Raw genomic sequence first — 19,572 nt, 5'->3', positions numbered from 1 at the left:
GTGTTGGAAGAAATATCCTTCTGGGTTCTTCTCCAAGTGGGGAAAAAGACACTGGAAACATGGAGACTGCTTGGAAAAATGGTTTAATGGTGGACAGGATCACATGGCTTGAATTCCTGAACAGAAAAGGGGCAGATACAGTAAATCCTCGGGTTTTTATGGCCTCTCTGGCTTTGCATTTCTTGGGGCCCCGAAAGAGTATTCTGATTAGTTGTCAGACTCCCAGGGGGTGGGGGTCTTAGCTAGCCTTGCTGGCTGATGGTCACATGTGCTTCCCAGGTCAGGTGTGGTGAGTTTCGGTTGCTAGATGGGGCCCATTGTGTTAGTTTCTGTTGCTATTGTGTTGCAAATGTCCTTTGACAAAGGATTGACTTTCTGCCTCTGGCCCATTAACAAAGGGTGGGGGACAGGAAGGTGGGAGCTGCTTTGTCTGTAAAATATGCTTCTCCATTTTTCATCCAGGGAAATATAATATTCTGCCTTTTTAATATTTCCCAAAATATTTCATTCTTCTAGGAAAGGGGTGGGTGCTAACCTCCTACAACTGTTTAAATTTGTGAACCGGCCAAATACTCTGTTCAAAGAAAATACGTTGTATGTTTGTATGTGTGTTTCTAATTATTGCTATTTGTTCTCTTTTATTCTTTAAAGTTTAACAATTTATTCTTTATCTTAATATCTTTATATTTGTTTGGGATTGGCTTTCTTCCCTTTCATCTTTTTTATTGTACAGCAATCTTTCTCCTCAAACCTACCACCTCTGTCTTTTCTTTCCTTCTTACTTTCTCTTCCCCCCCTCTTCTTCTTCTCCCTACTTCCTCTTCCTTTCTCCTTCTCCTCCTCTCTTCCTCCCTCTCTTACCTTCACTCCTACTCTAATTTCCCTTCCCTTCCTTCATCCCTCTCTATTGCTGTATCCTTTTATGCATATGTACTACTCAGAGGGCTGAAAAAGTTATTTTTGACTGGTCCTCGCACTTTTGACCAGTCCTCGAATTTATGACTGTCCTCACAATTTACGCTTTTGCCCTATCTTGTCACCATGGTGAAGAGAAGCAGTTGTGAAATGAGTGACATGGTTGTTAAGAATGCTACAATGGGCATAAATGATGACCAGTCATAACTGCGAAGACCGGTCAAAAGTGCAAGGACCTGTCAGAAATCACTTTTTTCAGCCCTTTGGGTAGTCCTTTTGTGCACAGGGACTACTCAGAGGGCTGAAAAAGTAATTTTTGACTGGTCCTCGCACTTTTGATCAGATCTTGAATTTACGACTATCCTCACATTTTACGTTTTTTGCCCTATCTTATCACCATGTTGAAGAGAAGCAGTTGTGAAATGAGTGACATGGTTGTTAAGAATGCTGCACAGGCATAAATGTGAGGATGGTCATAAGTGTGAGCACCAGTCAAAAGTGCGAGGACCTGTCAGAAATGACGTTTTTCAGCCCTCTGAGTAGTCCCTATGCACATAGCCATGGCCACCTGGTCACATGACCAGCTAGCCACGCCTACCCAGTCACATGGCCTCCAAGCCACACCACAAAATAAGCCACGCCCACAGAACCGGTAGTAAAAAAATTTAGAACCCACCCCTGGTTGGGAGTCACCACAACATGAGGAACTGTATTAAAGGGTCGCGGCATTAGGAAGGTTGAGAACCACTGCTCTAGAGTCCATTTAAGCTCCCACCTACTGCTTCAGTGACTCCATCCAGCCACCTCATTCTCTGTTGTCCCTTTCTTCTTTTGCCCTCAAACTTTTGTCATTATTATTCATTGATTATTAGGAATTGTTATTTTCTTGGCATTTAGTCTGCAAAACCTTTAAATTTTCCTTGTAACGTGTACATTGTAAAGTGGCAGGTTGTTAAAAACTGCTTATGGGATCAAACATTTAGCTCTCTTTGGTATGGAATCATAATATGCTAATGCTAAATTTCTTTTTAGGAAGTGTTTGTTGAAAATCGCCAAGATGGAGTGTCCCGAAGATTCATTCCCCCAGCCAGGTATTAATTATTATGTTCTCTGTTCTATTAATTTGTAGTAAATGCAATTCTTTCAGAGGCTGGAAATTTTAACCAAATTCTGATACTGAAGTCTTTCTGTGGTTTAATTTGGATGGAGAATGTACAAATGCACACACACATACACTCAGCTGCTAATAAAAGCAAAAAATAGAGCAAAAGATAGAGCTAGAGCAAAAGATAATAAAAGAAGCAAGTATTCTCCCTACCTATAGGAACTGAAAGCAAAATATACTTTAGTTCTTTCATCCTTCCTTTGAAAGGAAGCACAAATAGTCCTATGACCACTTGTTAAGGTTCAGTTCAAGGTTATGACAGCACTGACAAAAATGAATTACAAGTGATTCTCGCACTCATGACCAATGCAGCATCCCTATAGTCATGATCAAACTGTGAGAGCCTGACAACCATCATGTATTTATCATGGTTGCAGAATCTCAGGATCACGTGATTATCATTTGCAACTTTCCTGAAGGGCTTCCAACTAGCAAAGGGGAAAACTGGATTTGCTTAATGACTATGACAAAAAAGGTTGAAAAATTGTAAAATCATTAAGTGTGACTCACTTAATAACAATTGATGTAGTGGAATCTGGTGCTGAGTTATGGGAGGGAGGAGTGAAGTGAAATATCAGCCTTGAGTTGTTGTTATGTAGGAAGTGATGCAGAAGAGACCCTTCCTAATTTCTTTACAGAATTTATCAGATAGGTATGCAGAGTATGCTTTACACTGGCAAGATTATGCCTTTTTGTGAACAGCAATAAAAATCATTTGAACATTTACACGTTTAGTTTTTGATTTTCCATGCCTGACAATTGCTTAGCGATAGAAGTTCTGGTCCCAATTGTTGTCACATAAGTTCATTTTGAACTGGATTCCCTATTATAGAACAACAATTTTCAGAAGGAATTTTATAAAAGTCTGGGAATTAGGGGAGTTGGTCCAACAGTAGGAGGCCAGTAGATTCAGGAAGGTTAGTTTGTTTGGTTGCAAAAATTTAAAAAGTTAGTTATGTTTGCCCCCCACAGTAATGAAACCGAAGTATCCCTCTATTATTTCTGCCATAGGACTAATACATTCATCCCTGCCAAAATTTTTTCCAGATCAGAGCAACCATTCTGCAAAATACTTTTATTTGGCCATGGTTCTCGATAACTTGTATAAACTAGCTAATGTATATTCTAATGAAAAGGAATAGTTTTCTAAGAGGCTTTTAAATTGAATCCAAGTGATTCTTGGATGCAATGGATCCAAACACAACTTTGTTATTTTTTAACTCTATTGTCTATCTCTAACAATTCAGACATTTTTTTTCCTTGTAGCTTAAGCCTGCAAATTGTAGATTCTGTGTCAAATATAGTTTATAGAGCAAAACCTATTTACTATAGGAACTGGAAATTATGGAACAAAATGTAAACTACTATGGTTTAACATCAGAATTTTTGATGTTAAAAAAAATTAACATCAGACCTCTCTGTGGGCATGCCCTCTGTTGCCAGCTACTCTTCCAGGTTCCGCCATGCACATGCGCAATGGCCAGCTGCTCTCTTTTGGGCTCCGGTGCGCGCATGCGCACTGCAGTTTCGGCACTTGGTGCCAAAAAAGTTAATTTTCACTGATCAATGAGAACACAGTTTATAACAAAATCGTGCTGCATTTTTCAGGATGATGTCAACAGAAAGTGCCAACAGTTTCACTCTGATTGGAGAGGCCTCTGATGGAGGAACCATGGAAAATCTCAGCAGAAGACTCAAGGCAAGTTGACCCCTATTCTTGAATATATTATCAATGTTTAGAAAAAAGTGGTTGGGAGAATAGAGTACAATAATTTTGAACCTTTTTTTGTTTTATCAAAGCAAAGCTCTAATGAATAGTAGTTTTGCTTGACAAAAGCTTTCTGTCTCATTTAACAAATGGTAGAAGTGTTTTCTTCTTCTAAAATGAGCTCTTCCTTCCTTACAGGTCACTGGAGATCTGTTTGACATCATGTCTGGCCAAACAGATGTGGATCATCCTCTATGTGAAGAATGCACTGATACACTTCTGGACCAGTTAGACACACAGCTTAATATTACAGAGAATGAATGCCAGAACTACAAGTGAGTAATAAATTTCAGAAGGGCTACAATATCTTCTTGACAGAATAAAGAAATATAGTTTTACCCTTTTTTTTTTTTTTTACTGAAAAAGGTACCATATGTTTGTCTCAGACAGGTATGTACTCAAGCTGTGGCAATTCAGTTTCTACTTTAAAATAGAACAAATAACAAGTAGTCCTCGATTTATGACAACAATTTCTATTGCTAAGTGCAAAATTTGTTAAGTGAATTTTGCCCCATTTTACGACTTTTCTTGCTACATTTGTAAAGTGAATCACTGCAGTTGTTAAATTAGTAATTTTGTTAAATGAATCTGGCTTTCCCATTGACTTTGCTTGTCAGAAAGTCGCAAAAGATGTTTACATGACTTCGGGACACTGCAATCATCACAAATATGAACCAGTTGCCAAGCATCTGAATGTAAATCACACGACTATGGGGATGCTGCGGGGATGATGTCATAAGTGTGAAAAATGATCATGCGTTACTTTTTTCAGTGCTGTTGTAACTTCTTACGGTCACTAAATGAACTGTTATAAGTCAAGGACTACCTGTATATCTACACAGATTTGATGCTCAGGGATTACTGGCTGGGTTTTCAGGTGCATAATTGTGAAAGAAAGTGAAGTTAAAGGGTTTTGTATGGTTCATTGCCACCCCATAAAATCACTGGGGTTTTTTTGTAGGAAATGTCTTGAAATCCTGGAGCAAATGACTGAAGATGACAAGGAGAAATTACAGTTGGAACTGAAAGAATTTGCTCTCGAGGAAGAGAGGTTAATTGAAGAATTGGAGGAAGTAGAGCAAAAGCGCAAGGCACTGACTGAAGATTTTGAGAAGGTCAAAATTGAGGCTGAGAGGCTGGATCAGGAGGAAGCTGAGTGAGTGAAATCTTGCTACTAACAGTATTCCCAACTTTGTAATTTTTTGGCTAATAGGTTGTTGGAGTTCACCATGTTTATTGGTGACTATTTTTCCCCATTTTTTTCCTTTATGCCTATATTAAACATCTTCCTTTTTTGTACTGCTTTCCCAGCTATTGCTTACCACATCTCTGTTACACTTCATTTTCTCCTTATCCCTGACAGATTTTTTATTGGTACTTGTGTTTTTCACATTTCCTTAAATACCCTATCTGTAGCTCACTTACTCTAGCTATCCAGAGTACTTGATAGGAAAGTCCAGAAAGTTAAATAGTTTCATAAGTCAGATAGGAAACTACATGTCAGGGCATTTATTAATCCCATGTTTGGCTATGGGACTAATTACCCTGGTTTTAGATTAGAGGAGATGAATCGAGGCTTATTCCTTGTTGCAATATTCCGAAAAAGAAACGCGAAGGAAGGTTTCTAATAAAACTCATTTATTTGTTATAAAGAAAATAAAACACTTCACTAACTAAGAAAAGTTAATTGTTACATTTTGGAAGTAATTTGGGCCAGCTGCCTTTCAGCAACCGGCACCCGTGGCAAGAGAACAAAGGAAAGAGTGTGTGAAGGAATGTGGGTGGATGGACATGCGTAGTAGCTTACTGATAAGGAACTTGGCAAACTACAGTAAGTCTATTAGTCCAAAAATAATGAAGCTCAGCTGGGAAATAAAATAACGCAGTGACACTACAGTGTGCTATTTTTATGCCACCTGTCTAGCACTAGATAGGAACTATCATTTTTTACTCAAATTAATTTTCATGAAATTAATTTCTAATTCATCTGAACATTTTTGAAGCCTATCCGTTTTTCCCTCTTAAAATTTGTTCTTTTGGATCTGGCACTATTCTACACGTTGAATCCTTAAAGGTTTTAGGGAGGTCCTCCAAAGAATTAACCTCATTCTCTTGATGTTTCCTGGAGGTATCAAAAAGAATACAGTGAATTCAAGCGGCAGCAACTAGAACTGGATGATGAACTGAAAAGTGTTGATAATCAAATGCGTTATGCCCAAATGCAGCTGGACAAGTTAAAGAAAACCAACGTATTCAATGCTACCTTCCATATCTGGTAAGAAGAGATAGACTGGCATGGGAGAAATGTAGTGGAGAACAGTAGTTGAATCTGGATGGAGGAAAATGCATTTAAGTTGCAACATACTGGTACATACAATAGCATATTTGATCATTTGGGCTCTGCAAAGTTGAGAATTTCAGAAGACTCTGGTCAGCATTAGAGCGAGTATAATAGTTTCAGTTTCAGTTTGCTGCAGAAGTCTAACTGAATACTGTTTTCAGTTTATACTTTACAGTGTTCACTAATGGTTGGATTCTTATTTTCCACTTTCTAAGAAGCAACCCTTCTTTGAGAGTCTTAGGTCACTCACCATGAATAAATAAGCTCTTTAATCAATGTTATTCCCCTTTTGGAGGATACTGTCTATAGTATTTTTTAATGATAACTAATTAGTAATATTTCACACGGGGTCCTGTCCAAGATCTTTCTATCCTTGTTTTAAAGTTTTATATTCCTTTGCCAAACTGACTGGAGCTAGTAGAGTTGGATTTTAAATAATCTGGGTAATACCAGACTGACTTCCTGTGCTACCGACAGATTTTCATAAAAGCTGTGGATTTTTATATTTATGTTTGGAAAATTATTTTAATTTTGGATAACTGTCCAAAACCTGCTTAAAAAGACTTGTTTGTACTGTGTGTAAGATTAAGCTAGCTGATTAGATTTCTTCTTGCATAGGCATAGCGGGCAGTTTGGCACAATAAACAACTTTCGTCTAGGCCGCCTCCCAAGTGTCCCTGTGGAATGGAATGAGATCAATGCAGCCTGGGGGCAGACTGTTCTGCTTCTCCATGCCCTTGCCAACAAGATGGGCCTGATCTTTCAAAGGTAGATACCGAGACAACGAGCCACCCCTCCCTTTTGTCAGCCATAGGAATGGCAAGATTAATTAACTTGTTTATTGGTATAGAAACCTATTCAATACTTTTCAGTCAAATTATTCTTAAGTGGCTGTTTCTTGCAGATACCGTCTTATTCCATATGGAAATCACTCTTATTTAGAGTCTCTTACTGACAAATCTAAGGTAAGAGATTTTAGTTTCCAAGAATCCCTTTCATACACCTGCATTTTGGATTTCTAGAGTACTGTATCTGTTTGTACTTAGAAGAGATTAATCAGTTCAGAACAAGTCTTTAGACACTTGGTGAAAAACATTTTGAGCAATTCTCCATATGCTGAATTGTAATATGTATGTATGTATGTATGTATGTATGTATGTATGTATGTATGTATGTATATCTAGGTTGCCCAAAGTTTTTAAACATAGTTTGACTACTCCACTGTAAACATGATGAAATATATTTGTTGATGGGAAATGGGATGCTAACTTAATATAATACAGAATGATTTAGCTGATAACATTTTTAGTTTAATGAAATATTCATGCATGATAAAATATTTAGATGAAGATAATTGAATTTATATTTTGGAAATATCATTACGCCATTGTGGTTATGCAGTATAAACAAATATAATAAACTTAAATAAAACTTAAATATGTGAGCACTGTAATGCATATGTATTTAGGGATGTGTTTTTTTTTTTTAAATTTGATTTATATGCCGCCCTTCTCTGGAGACTCAGGGCTTAACGCTTACAATGCGTTAAGCAATAGCCTTCATACTTTTGTATATTTATACAAAGTCAGTTTATTGCCCCCACAATCTGGGTCCTCATTTCACCTACCTTAGAAAGGATGGAAGGCTGAGTCAACCTTGAGCCTGGTGAGATTTGAACTTACAGTAATTGCAGATAGCTGGTGTTAATCACAATGCTATCAGTCTGCTGAGCCACCAGGCCCTTGAATGTTATCTTCTTACAATTGTACTGTTTAATTTGATATTTTATATAGTCGTCTTAAATATGGTATTGCATGTGTGGAACATCAGTATGAATAAGCGGGGGGAATTCAAAAATTGTAGCAACCCGTTCTCTGCCCAGTTGCTAGGTGAGCGTGGCCATGGTTGGCATGGCCTACTCAGCCTCCTGCACCACGGCAGGGGGGTGGGTGTTTTTGCCCTCCCCAGGCTCTGGAGGCTTTTCTTGAGCCTCCAGGAGAGTGAAAACAGACTCCCAATGGGTCCATTTCCAGACTTCCGGAACTTCTGGGAGGCCCGTTTTTCACCCTCCCTAGGCTCCAGAGGCTTTTCTCAAACCTCCAGGATGGTGAAAATGGCCTCTTCCGGGCTCCAGAGGCCCTCCGGAAGCCAGAAATGAGCCCATGAACTTCCGGGAGGCCTGTTTTTTGCCCTCTCCAGGCTCTGGAGGCTTTTCTCGAGCCTCTGGGAGGGCAAAAGTGGCCTCCCCCGGGCTCCAGAGGCTGGAAATGGGCCCATGTCCAGACTTCTGGAACTTCCAGGAGGCCCGTTTGTCACCCTCCTAGAGCCTCCGTGCGGGCCCTGCACTTACCTGGCATCCAAAACAGACTGCATGGAGACACTGGGAGGGTTGGGGTGAGTGGGTCCAGCCAGTCCTTGCAACTACCAATTCGGCAAACCAGATGTAAAATTAGCATCCGGTTCACGGGAACCGGTCCAAACTGGCTGAACCCCACCCCTGTGAATAAGTGTGTTTTAGTATCATCTCTCTACACTTCTTTTACCCTGGATCCTATAGGACCTGCTAATTACCATATTTTTTAGTGTATAAGACACACTCCGCCACCCCCCAAAAAAAGTGGGAGGAAATGTCTGTGTATCTTATACAGCAAATGTTGCCGAAGCCCTGTCCACGTGCTGGCCCCCACCCTTCGGCCTCTGCCTCCCAGCAATTTGCCACTGCCTATCCCCGCCACCTGGAACAGGCCAAAAATGGGACACGTGGAGGCCAAAAATGGGGCACCCGGAGGCGGCGATAGGCAGCAGTGGCGACGGGCAGTGGCAATCTCTGCAGCCTGGAACAGCTGATAGGCGGTATTCTGGGAGGCAGATCCAACCACCAATCAGCTGCTCGTGCTAAATAGGCTGTGCTGAAGCTGACCAGGCTGTTTGCTGCAAGGAGGCAAATTGCTGGGAGGCAGAGGCAGATTTCCCCCCCTCCCCCTTTTTCCTCCCCAAAAGCTAAGTACGTCTTATAGTCCAGAGTGTCTTATAGTCTGAAAAATATGGTATTTGCATTTTAAAATGCCCTAGATACTAATTGAAAAAGAAACTGGGGTTTAAGAGAAACAGGAGTAAAACAGATTTTATTTTCTTGTTTCCTGTAGCCTTGATTTACGATAGTTTAGAAGAGCAGTAATAAACAGCAAAGAAAATTCATGCTACCTAAATTGCAATGAATGCTTGTTATTGAGTAAAAAGTAGGCATTTCATTAATAATAATGTAGAACTGTAGGACAATTCCTTGTGTTTCTAATATTTACATTTATGTCTTCAAGGAGCTGCCTCTTTACTGTTCAGGAGGCTTACGGTTTTTCTGGGACAATAAATTTGACCATGCAATGGTGGCATTTCTAGATTGTGTACAACAGTTCAAAGAGGAAGTAGAAAAGGGCGAGACCCGTTTCTGTTTACCTTACAGGTAAATGTTAATGGTGCAGAAAGTAGGTTTTCTTTTCTTACAAACTTTTAAATTCTAAATTAAATATCTCTTGCTAAACTATTATATAATTGAATTAAATGCTATTAATTTCAAGGTATCTCATGTATACAGAAGTTTTGCCTTTCTATTTTAACGCAGTATAACAACAGCTAGATTATTGTGGTTCTTCAAAGTACTGATAATAAACTACCACATTTAGTGGTCTTGGTATTTTTTAGTTGACTCTGCTTTGTCATTTGGTTATTGAAAATATGTCAAATAAAGAAAACTGAAGTTCTCTCTCAGCAAGAGCTTATGTCTAAAGTTTAATAAATCAGGGCATTACAACAGGGAACTGGGATTTATTAAAAATAATGTAGTGCTAATCTGAGACCAAATGTCAGCATTTTCAGCGCCTAATAGGATCTGTTTCTCCAATACAGAATGGACGTGGAAAAGGGCAAGATTGAAGATACAGGTGGAAATGGTGGTTCCTACTCCATTAAAACCCAGTTTAACTCAGAGGAACAGTGGACAAAAGCACTCAAGTTCATGCTGACAAATCTGAAATGGGGTCTAGCTTGGGTTTCTTCGCAATTCTATAATAAATGACAATTATGAAGGAGAAAGAATTCAGCATGATGCAATGATGCCAAAAGTAGGACTTGGGACACTGACAGCCATACATTATTTTAGAAGAAGAAAAATCTGCAAACTTGATATTACATTATAAAATGGAATGAAGCAAAAAGCTTCATAGCATAGCTTAGATAACATGTAGATAAAGTATACAACTGAGTTTAGAAAAAGAATCATGTATTTTCTCTGATAGGACAGAAAAAGGAGACAATATTTGTGGTAGAGGCTTGGTTAGGAGGTTATTGCAGCTTCATTATTGCACTAAACTAGAAATACAAAATAAATACACTTTTTTTTCAGAACAGTTTATCAGTTCTAGAGAGAGGAACACATTAATGTATTTTTTTGTCAGATACATTTACTTGTTTATGCTAAAGCTTCTGCTTTTACATGTAATATTTATCATCATAATCCATACATCTAATATTTGTCTTAAACTTGCTATAATTATTTGTGTTGTAATGGTTATGCAAGACTGCTGTAAATGGTTTTGATGCCCTAGCCACGGACAAAATACCTTTCTTTAAATCTTCCCTCTTAAAAGATTAAGATAACAAAAACTGTGTGATATCCATTAAACTATTGAAGTTTATGAGGATGTGCAGTGCCTTTTTAGTAGTTATCTGCTTACAATCCCATGCCTATGTCAAATACTATAGTACATTTCTTGATAAGCAGGTTCTTCAACTTCAGAAAAATGAAGGGTTTCTAACAACCATTCACAATATTACCTAGACTGTGCTTCAGAATTGCATAGACTGCCTCAGTAATGCTCTGCAGACTGATGCCTGTGGTGCTATTGAGGTAGTCCACAACCTTTCAAGAGAGGGAAAAAAAGCTTTAGATGGATACACTATATCCTATAGAACTAGGATTCTTATGGGTAGCAAGCCACATGTAAGAGGAAAAAAATATCTCCAGCATGTTTTTTACGCATGCGCCTAATATAAACCCTACCCTCAAAATAAGCCCTGCTTAAGAGCCTGCGGAGTTGCTGGCTGACCATTCCATCTGGTTGCTCACAATGCCACAGCCATGAAGTGAGGTGGGGTGGTGGTTGAGCTTACCTCAGGGCCAATGGTGAAATTGAGCCGGTTTTATCTGGCTCAGGTGAACTGGTAGCGCTGGCAGTGGGAGGCTCCGCCCACCCACCTGGACTAAATGATAAGATGTATGTACCTGATTCCAGTCTTCATGGTTTAGCAGGAAAGAACTTGCACCAATTACTCCTACAGCTAGTAGCATGAGGTCTTCCTTTACAGATGCAAATTTTGCTCTATGAAATTGAAATGACAAAATGAACACGGACTGTATTCCAGCAATAGTAATAATGATGTACGTTTGAAAGTACAAACCTACCCTGTTTTCCCCAAAATAGCACCTATCCCAAAATAAGCTCCAGCATGTTTTTTATGCATGCGCCTAATATAAGACCTACCCCCCAAAATAAGCCCTGCTTAAGAGCCTGCGCAGTTGGCTGACTGACCATGCCATCTGGTTGCTCACGGTGCCACAGCCATGAGGTGAGGTGGGGTGGTGGTGGACTCTGCGTTTTTGACCCTCTGCGCATGCACAGAAGGCTCTGTGCATTGGTGGAGGGGGCACGCATGAGCGTAGTGAGCGTGTGCGCTCACATTTGCAAACCGGTAGCGAAGGTAAGTAAATTGCACCCTTACTCAGGGCTCCCAAAGCTAGGCCATCCATGCTCTGACATCTGCCTCGCAGTGGCAGCACAAAGAGCTGTGTGCAGCAGGAGCCCACGTGGCCAACAGCCCACTTCTGTTTGCAGCTGCAATACAGCAGGAGACCAAGTGGTGTGCTCATGCCGCGAGGCGAGGCAGGTGTCAGGGCGTGGATGGTCTGGCTTTGGGGCCCCTGAGGTAAGCCGGTCGAGGGCGCATGGGGCAGCTCCACCCTCTGCCTCACCTTGTGGCCATGGCATTAGCACATCACTTAGCCTCCTGCTCCGTTGTGGCCACAAGCAAGCAGAAGTGGATTGGCAGCCATGTGATGTCCTGCTGGATGGGGCTGCGCTGTGAGGCAAGGCAGATATTGGGGTATGGATGGCCTGGCTGGGGGGGCCCTGAGGTAAGCTGGTGTGGGACATGTGAGGCAGCTCCAACCCCCCGCCTCAGAGTGACACTGGTGCACCACACGGCCTCCTGCCGCATCATGAGCAAGCAGAAATGGGCCTCCTGTAGATGGAGAAAAAAATAAGACACCCTCAAAAATAAGCCCTAGTTTATTTTGGGGCCCAAAAGAAAATAAGATCCAGTCTTATTTTCGGGGAAACAGGTATTTAGCCATATTAAACCAATATGATTAAATAGTTGATCATTTTTAAAGCATTTCCCTGTTACATTCACTCATCTTTTGAATTAAAAGATAGGTTTTAAAGACTTATGCTTATAATGGCTAGAATGCCTAAAACATCATTAAAGTATTTAAATAGCACATTTCTCACAAATACATTGTGTTCAGTGGAGCCCAGTATTGCTTTGAGTATCTATACAATAAAAAGTATATTTTCTTCTGCATTTCTGCTGTTACATTGAATATATTAGACAACAGTACTGAGTAGGGCTGTATTTTGCTGGAAGGTAACAATGAAGAGGTGAATTTAATGTTTTCATCTCCAAAAACTAAATATTAACAAAATTTAATGCTGTGTATAATTGTATAGCAAAATGCCAACAACCCTATTAACGTAGGATTTTTTTTTTCAATTTCAGTATATTGTGCTAAAGTATTGGAAATGTAACATTTGGAAACCAAAGGATTTCCTAAGAAAACATGCAAAATTTGTGAAATCAATGAAACTTTTCTGTAATTAAAAAAACGCAGATTCAAAAAGGTTATTTGAAATGTTAAAAGGCAAGTTAAAGGATCCAAAATGAAACAGTTTCTATCTAAAAGTTCACTAATGCAGGAACCGCCAACCTTTTGGGCACCAGGGACTGGTTCTACGGAGAAAGGTTTTTCTGTGGACCGGAAGGGGCATGGTTTCGCATGCTGCCTGCGTCCTGTGGATGGGGCTTCGCTTCTTTGTGCAGCCCAGTTTTCAATTCTGCAGCTTTAATTTTAGGCAACAATAGCTCATCCCAGTGGTCTAAAACAAAGTAATTCTAATTATGTCTTCCCATTAAGTCCTCCAATTCATATCCCAGTAACTTACATAGGGAATATTTAGGTACATTTAAGGTTCAAAACTGTCCCATCCAAGTAAAAAATTGCCTTAGGCTGAGAATTGCCCATATTTAAACATTCTGCAGAAGGAAAGATTTATATGACCCAAATAAAAATCAGGATGATGTTGGCACACTGAAGCTAGATTCTATCAGGAGAGCATTGTTTACAAACATATCTGTTAAAATTTGCTAGTGGAAAAGTAACCCAGATTTTCTTGGTCTATAAAGTTCACTTTCCATTTGTGCTACTTCAATATACACAACTCTCAAGTTTTGATTTCCCTTTATGGCACAAACTTATTGCTAGCTTGCTTCTTTCAGAAACTTACAGTTGAAGTTCACTTGGTGACGAGTTTTCTATTGAAGACTTCAGCAAGGTATCATAAATATTGTTCCGCAACAGATATGATAAACTCAATAAATGTTTGCACATTTCATGCAGCTCTTTTGTGGGAAGTAAATAGCCATTGTATCCTAGTATTGTGAGGGAAAAGCCCAAGAATTAGATACTATAGGAAAGGGAGTGGGTTTCTATTAATTTTACTATCTGTGAGCCATGGATAAATTTGCTTCCCCTCCCCCTCTTGTTTCTGTCTGTTTCAATACTTTCCATTTAGCTACTCCATGCCCAAGGCAGGATAAGAACTCACCATTTCCTGGTTTCTAGCCTTGTGCCTTAACCACTACATCAAATTGGCTCTCATATTATAAGAACACATACAACTTCACTATATCTGTGATGTCCATGATGAAGATTGAGAATAATCACTGATCCACAGCCCATTTTATTGAAACATTTAGTTTTCTAACCACCAGAAGCAAAAAAAACCACACAAAAAACAAATAATAGGATTCCCAAGAACAACAGGGACATGTCCCTGTAGTTCATTGGCAACAAGAAGAAAATGTGTGGCCACTGCCTTCCCCTGAGATGTTCTGTAAATTGTCACTTTATCCTACTGCTCTAGGATCGTGATGGAAAACCTATGACATGGGTGCCACAACTGGCATGCAGAACCCTCTTGGTGGGCACGTAAGCTGTCACCCAGCTAGTTCCATTGTGCACACGCGCCTGCCAGCCAGCTGATTTTTAGGATGCTTGGAGAGGGACACATGCGGGAAATGTGCATGCATATGTGGGGCGTCACGCACACGTGTGGGGGGTGCAGCACCCCCCCATGGCCTGTTTTTGGGCCCAGGGGGCTGCAGGAAGGCCTACTAGGACCAAAATGGGGGGTGGGAGGGGTCGCTGATTCGGGCCAACCGGATGCTAATTTTACATCTGGTTCGCCGAACCTGTAGTTGCAAGGACTGGCTGGCCTCTCTCACCCCGCCCGCCCCTCCCAGGATTTTCCATGCAGCCCGTTTTGGATGCCAGGTAAGTGCAGGGCCTGCGCAGAAGCTCTGGGAGGGTGAAAAATGGGCCTACTGGAAGTAGCGGAAAGGCCTCTGGAGCCCGGGGGAGACCATTTTCGTCCTCCTGGAGGATCGAGGAAAGCCTCCAGAGCCTGGGGAGAGTGAAAATGCCCCCCCATGGTGCAGGAGGCCGAGTAGGCCACACCCACTATGGCCAGGGCCACCAAAATTTTAATGCACGGTGGTGAAGGAGCATGGGGATTGGGTGCACATGCACAGAGGGGTCGTGCGGACATGCGGGCATGCGCATTGCATTATGGGTGCCGACCTGTGAGCGCACTGTCATATGTGGCATCGCACCCTTTTGGCACACAAAGAGAATAAAATTATCCATCACTGCTCTAAGATGTAACTTGGAGATTTTTTTTAAGAGTAGCAAAAGTTGGCTAAGTGCTGACACCTGCTGCAGAGCCTGGAAATAAAGAGATTTACCAATTTAAGTAGCTGCTCAGCTACCGGTAAGAGGGATAGACAAATCAGAATCACTACTAGTTTTTTACTAGCAGGGCAAAGCTGTTTCATAGATTACAGTATATGTTTCCTGGGTTTACCTAAAACTTCTAGGAGAACTTCAACATAGGCAAGTGGAACTGGAACATTGACTTGAAAGTGCAAAGCCTTCAAAATAGCTAGTTCTGATTCTAATAATTCTTCTGTAGTGTACGAGAAACCTAAAGACTTCAGAAACTTCAGAACCATTTTGTTATTAACGATCTGTGTAAAAGAAGTAAGAACATTACATCCAAAATGCCAATTTTACTTCGCCATAGTGTACTATGTTTTATTGGAATGGGTTGTGTTGTATATGTTGCTGTTTTTAACCCATGAATCATAATGATATTAAAACGCTGCCCAATTAACAATTAATTTTGTTTCTACTGCTAATAGTTTATTTATATATCAAATTTCTTAACCATCCCATCTCCTTCATATTTGATAGTTCATCATTGTGAAAGCCAACTCCATATAGTCATACATCTCTTTCAGTACTAATCATTAACCCAAGCTATTTATGAAGACACCATTGCTTAGCAGTTTATAACATTATTTTCATTCCTCTGATCAGATTGTCTAGTGAGAAATAATTATATTTTTCCCAAATGCACACATGCATTTAACAGTCCTGTTTCTGTCATTGGAAAGTCCACAAGATATCTCAGAAACAAAACTTGTATGAAAGTTATATAATACTGTATTGCTCAAGGCAAATCTTGAATCTCCTTACTTTGTAATGGAAAGAAAGCTTGCTGGCAAGCTGAATGCAAGAGACTAAACGCAACATATATGTGTCTTCTATTTGTACTTTCAGCGAGGCCCAATTGCTGTCTTCTTCCTTTCCTAGAGTCAAATTAGAGAACTCTTCTAAACGTTTGAGCATATACCTAAAATGCAAAAGCATTGATAAGATATCTAAAGAAAAGAGCAGATACTTACTTGAAATTTGCTTTATAGTTTACAGAAACAAATATCAAAACCATGTAACTACACTTGATTTTACAGAGTGAAAGCTATTCCAAAGAGTCATGAATCAATGTATGAAACAGCCACAGTAAGCTTTAGGACCTTCACCAGCCCCCCCAAGAATCAAATTGTCCATTTGGTGCAGTATATTCACAATTGGATATTAACTGGGATAACTAAAGTGGCACAAAAATGCAATTTAAATATTCCAGACTTGGTCTCAGGCAAAGTTTTATAAAAACAAGAGATGGGAAAGAAGCATGCAAGGAAGAAAAACAACCCTGGTATCTAAATTGTATCTGATATTATATTTGTAGATTGAATGCATTTGTAGTGGTGTCCACAAATTCCCCCTCTGATAGATTTTGGGCTTTTACTACTCAAAGCAGGCTTGTCATTAAATACCTTTTGATTTGTAACTGTGGCTAAAGTATTCCCCCCAAACAATCTTTTGAGGCTTTAAAAAGGAAGCATATACATTTTAGTTTATATATTTATAGGTTAAAGCTATGATTTGGCTGCTGTAACCTTTTATACGATAAAGGGTATAAGTTACAGGAAATAAAACTGAAACTTTAAGCACATCTACTTAGAGGTAAATCCCACAAAATTAATATTGTTTAATCTGTGGTAAACATATAAATTAATGGTTCTATCCTAATATCAACAGTCAAAGAGAAAATAAAGAAATACCTTTCAAATATTTCTATTGCTTGATATGTGGCTGATTCAGTTAGGTTCCACTTCCCAGCTAAAAGAAAAACAAATTCTGGCAGAGACACAAGGGGAAATGATCATAGTTAGAGGCTTTTCTAAAATGTCTTTCAGAATTTCATCTCGGTTTAGAGAACTTGTTAAGGCCAATTCTTACCTACTATCCGTGTGTCTTTGAAACAGCCTGCCTCACCACACAGTTCACTCAAATACCGCTCATTCTCTACAGCCATGTGAAGCAAAGTATCTTGGATAATTCCAGGGGTCATTACTCCAAAGATAGGTTCTGAATACTGGTATCGGGCTGATACCTGTGCAGGTAAGCCCATTCTAAAAGTATTGTTACTACTCTGAAAAAATAATAATTTATCATTAAACTACAATAATTGATTTCTTCCAACAGTTCATTCCAACTGTTTCTATTAATAAGGAATAGAACAGAACAGAACAGAATTCTTTATTGGCCGAATGTGATTGGACACACAAGGAATTTGTCTTGGTGCATATGCTCTCAGTGTACATAAAAGAAAAGATACATTCGTCAAGAATCACAAAGCACAACACTTACTGATAGTCATAGGGTACAAATAAGCAATCAAATCATATTAAGAAACAGTCAATATAAATCGTAAGGATACCAGCAAAAAGGTTACAGTCATAGTCATAAGTGGGAGGAGATGGGTGATAGGAACGATGACAGGATTAATAGCAGTGCAGACTAAGTAAATGGTTTGACAGTGTTGAGGAATTATTTTTTAGCAGAGTGATGGCGTTCGGGAAAAAACTATTCTTGTGTCTAGTTATTCTGGTGTGCAGTGCTCTGTAGCATCGTTTTGAGGGTAGGAGTTGAAACAGTTTATGTCCAGGATGTGAGGGTTCTGTAAATATTTTCACAGCCCTCTTTTTGACTTTGCAGTATACAGGTCCTCAATGGAAGGCAGGTTGGTAGTAATTGTTTTTTCTGCAGTTCTAATTATCCTCTGAAGTCTGTGTCTGTCTTGTTGGGTTGAAGAACAAAACCAGACAGTTATAGAGGTGCAGATGACAGACTCAATAATTCTTCTGTAGAACTGTATCGGCAGCTCTTTGGGCAGTTTGAGCTTTCTGAGTTGGCGCAGAAAGAACATTCTTTGTTGTGCTTTTTTGATGATGTTTTTGATGTTAGGTGTCCATTTTAGATCTTGCGATATGGTAGAACCTAGAAATTTGAAGGTCTCTTACTGCTGATACTGTGTTGTCTAGTATTGTAAGAGGTGGAAGTATATCTAAAGTCTACCGCCATTTCTACGGTTTTGAGTGTGTTCAGTTCCAGATTGTTCCGGTCGCACCACAAGGCTAGTTATTCAACCTCCCATCTATATGTGGATTCATCATTGTCTCAAATGAGACAGATCACTGTTGTGTCATCTGCGAACTTCACTAGTTTAACAGATGGATCCTTTGAGATGCAGTCATTGGTATATAGAGAGAAGTGGAGAGAACACACAACCTTTGGGGGAGAGGGCTGTGCTAATTGTACAGGTATCTGATGTGATTTTGCCTAACTTCACCTGCTGCTTCCTGTCTGTTAGGAAGCTTATGATCCACTTACAAGTGTGTTCAGGTACCGCTAGCTGGTTTAGCTTAGTTAGAAGAATGTCTGGAATGATGGTATTGAATGCTGAACTACAGTCTACAAAGAGGTGGTAATGATGGTTAAAACAGGGTATAGTGGCATCTATCATATTAAGATATTATCTATTGATGTTTTACATGTTAATGCTGTTCGTGTAAACTGCCTAGATTCAACAGTATTGAAATGCCACTAAAGCATCAAAAATAAATACAATTCAATATAAACTTTATGAAAGGGGAAGTCCCAAGAAAGTAATTTAGAAATTAAAAGATTAAATTAGTCTGATATAAAATTGTGCTTTCTTTAAGCTCCTGTAGAGAATCCTCCTAAATGCATCTCTGACTGAAGATTAATTGTGGGTGAGAGAGAAGAAAAGGGCACCTCAAGTACTAAAGCAGTAGATACATTCATGATATGGCTAGTAATATATTTCATATAAGCCTACCTTTAAAAAATTAACAGCAACCTTATTTAAAAAGTCTGGCTTTGTTTAAGGGGACAACATGAAATACATTCAGAGTTGTGCCATTAAATTGCAATAGCACATATTAAATTCAATTAGAACATGTGTGAATATATTGAGTAAATTAAGTACCTAGCCAAGGAAAGAAAAACTGTGCTTCTCCAAGTTTTTAGTCTTCACTTTGAAGGGCAGAAAAAAGATACATAATTAATTTGAGGAAATCCTCACCTATCATCGTGCCGTAAACGGTCAGCTCAAAATATATGTGACTCCACCCCTTTTAATTAGCGTTTGCCCTCACCAAAGATGGCAAAAAAAGAGCATGACCTTCAGCCGTAACAGTCGGGTGTTGTTGTTTTTTTAAAAAAAATGGCTGACGTCGTGACTAGCGTAGGTCACAGCCCTCACCAAAGATGGCCGCGCGGTC

General features: G+C 39.6%; 2 protein-coding genes across 10 annotated transcripts in view; one reads left to right on the top strand and one right to left on the bottom strand.

The window, feature by feature from the left end:
- BECN1 (beclin 1) overlaps positions 1-10,880 on the top strand; it is a 14,594-nt gene extending 3,714 nt beyond the window's left edge. For all 6 annotated transcript variants that reach the window (XM_034416202.2, XM_034416204.3, XM_034416203.2 and 3 more), the window contains exons 4-12: positions 1,948-2,006; positions 3,689-3,779; positions 3,987-4,123; positions 4,810-5,004; positions 5,977-6,123; positions 6,808-6,957; positions 7,094-7,154; positions 9,507-9,649; positions 10,093-10,880. In XM_034416202.2, coding sequence (XP_034272093.1) covers positions 1,948-2,006; positions 3,689-3,779; positions 3,987-4,123; positions 4,810-5,004; positions 5,977-6,123; positions 6,808-6,957; positions 7,094-7,154; positions 9,507-9,649; positions 10,093-10,261 — 1,152 coding nt within the window. In that variant the 3' untranslated portion in view covers positions 10,262-10,880. The remainder of the gene's footprint in view (positions 1-1,947; positions 2,007-3,688; positions 3,780-3,986; positions 4,124-4,809; positions 5,005-5,976; positions 6,124-6,807; positions 6,958-7,093; positions 7,155-9,506; positions 9,650-10,092) is intronic.
- Positions 10,862-19,572, bottom strand: CNTD1 (cyclin N-terminal domain containing 1). 4 transcript variants are annotated; one of them, XM_087892302.1, is made up of 8 exons: positions 19,374-19,572; positions 17,225-17,417; positions 17,047-17,122; positions 16,118-16,274; positions 15,444-15,606; positions 13,806-13,950; positions 11,468-11,564; positions 10,862-11,104 (listed from the first exon to the last, which is right to left on the bottom strand). In XM_087892302.1, the coding sequence occupies exons 2-8, from the start codon at positions 17,394-17,396 to the stop codon at positions 10,997-10,999; spliced, it is 918 nt and encodes a 305-aa protein (XP_087748428.1). In that variant the 5' UTR covers positions 17,397-17,417; positions 19,374-19,572; the 3' UTR covers positions 10,862-10,996. The 4 variants fall into 4 exon arrangements, with proteins under 4 accessions (XP_087748428.1, XP_034272097.1, XP_087748427.1 ...); XM_034416206.3 differs by having other exon boundaries at positions 19,278-19,412; XM_087892301.1 differs by lacking the exon at positions 10,862-11,104 and having other exon boundaries at positions 11,275-11,564.

Source organism: Pantherophis guttatus, chromosome 4 (assembly GCF_059756535.1).
Source record: "Pantherophis guttatus breed Tessera chromosome 4, ASM5975653v1, whole genome shotgun sequence".
In the NCBI taxonomy this organism is placed as follows: domain Eukaryota; kingdom Metazoa; phylum Chordata; class Lepidosauria; order Squamata; family Colubridae; genus Pantherophis; species Pantherophis guttatus.
Note: the sequence above shows the minus strand (reverse complement) of the source record. Positions and strands in the feature narration are given on the sequence as shown.

Excerpts from the sequence above, each read along its gene's own strand:
- CNTD1 (XM_087892301.1), bottom strand. The coding sequence starts at position 17,396 with ATGGGCTTACCTGCACAGGTATCAGCCCGATACCAGTATTCAGAACCT. Across the intron at positions 17,123-17,224 it reads CAAAGACACACGGATAGTAG|AATTTGTTTTTCTTTTAGCT; the intron begins GTAAGAATTGGC and ends TGTCTCTGCCAG. Across the intron at positions 11,565-13,805 it reads TCACCAAGTGAACTTCAACT|AGCAAAATTTGCATCTGTAA; the intron begins GTAAGTTTCTGA and ends TCAATTTCATAG.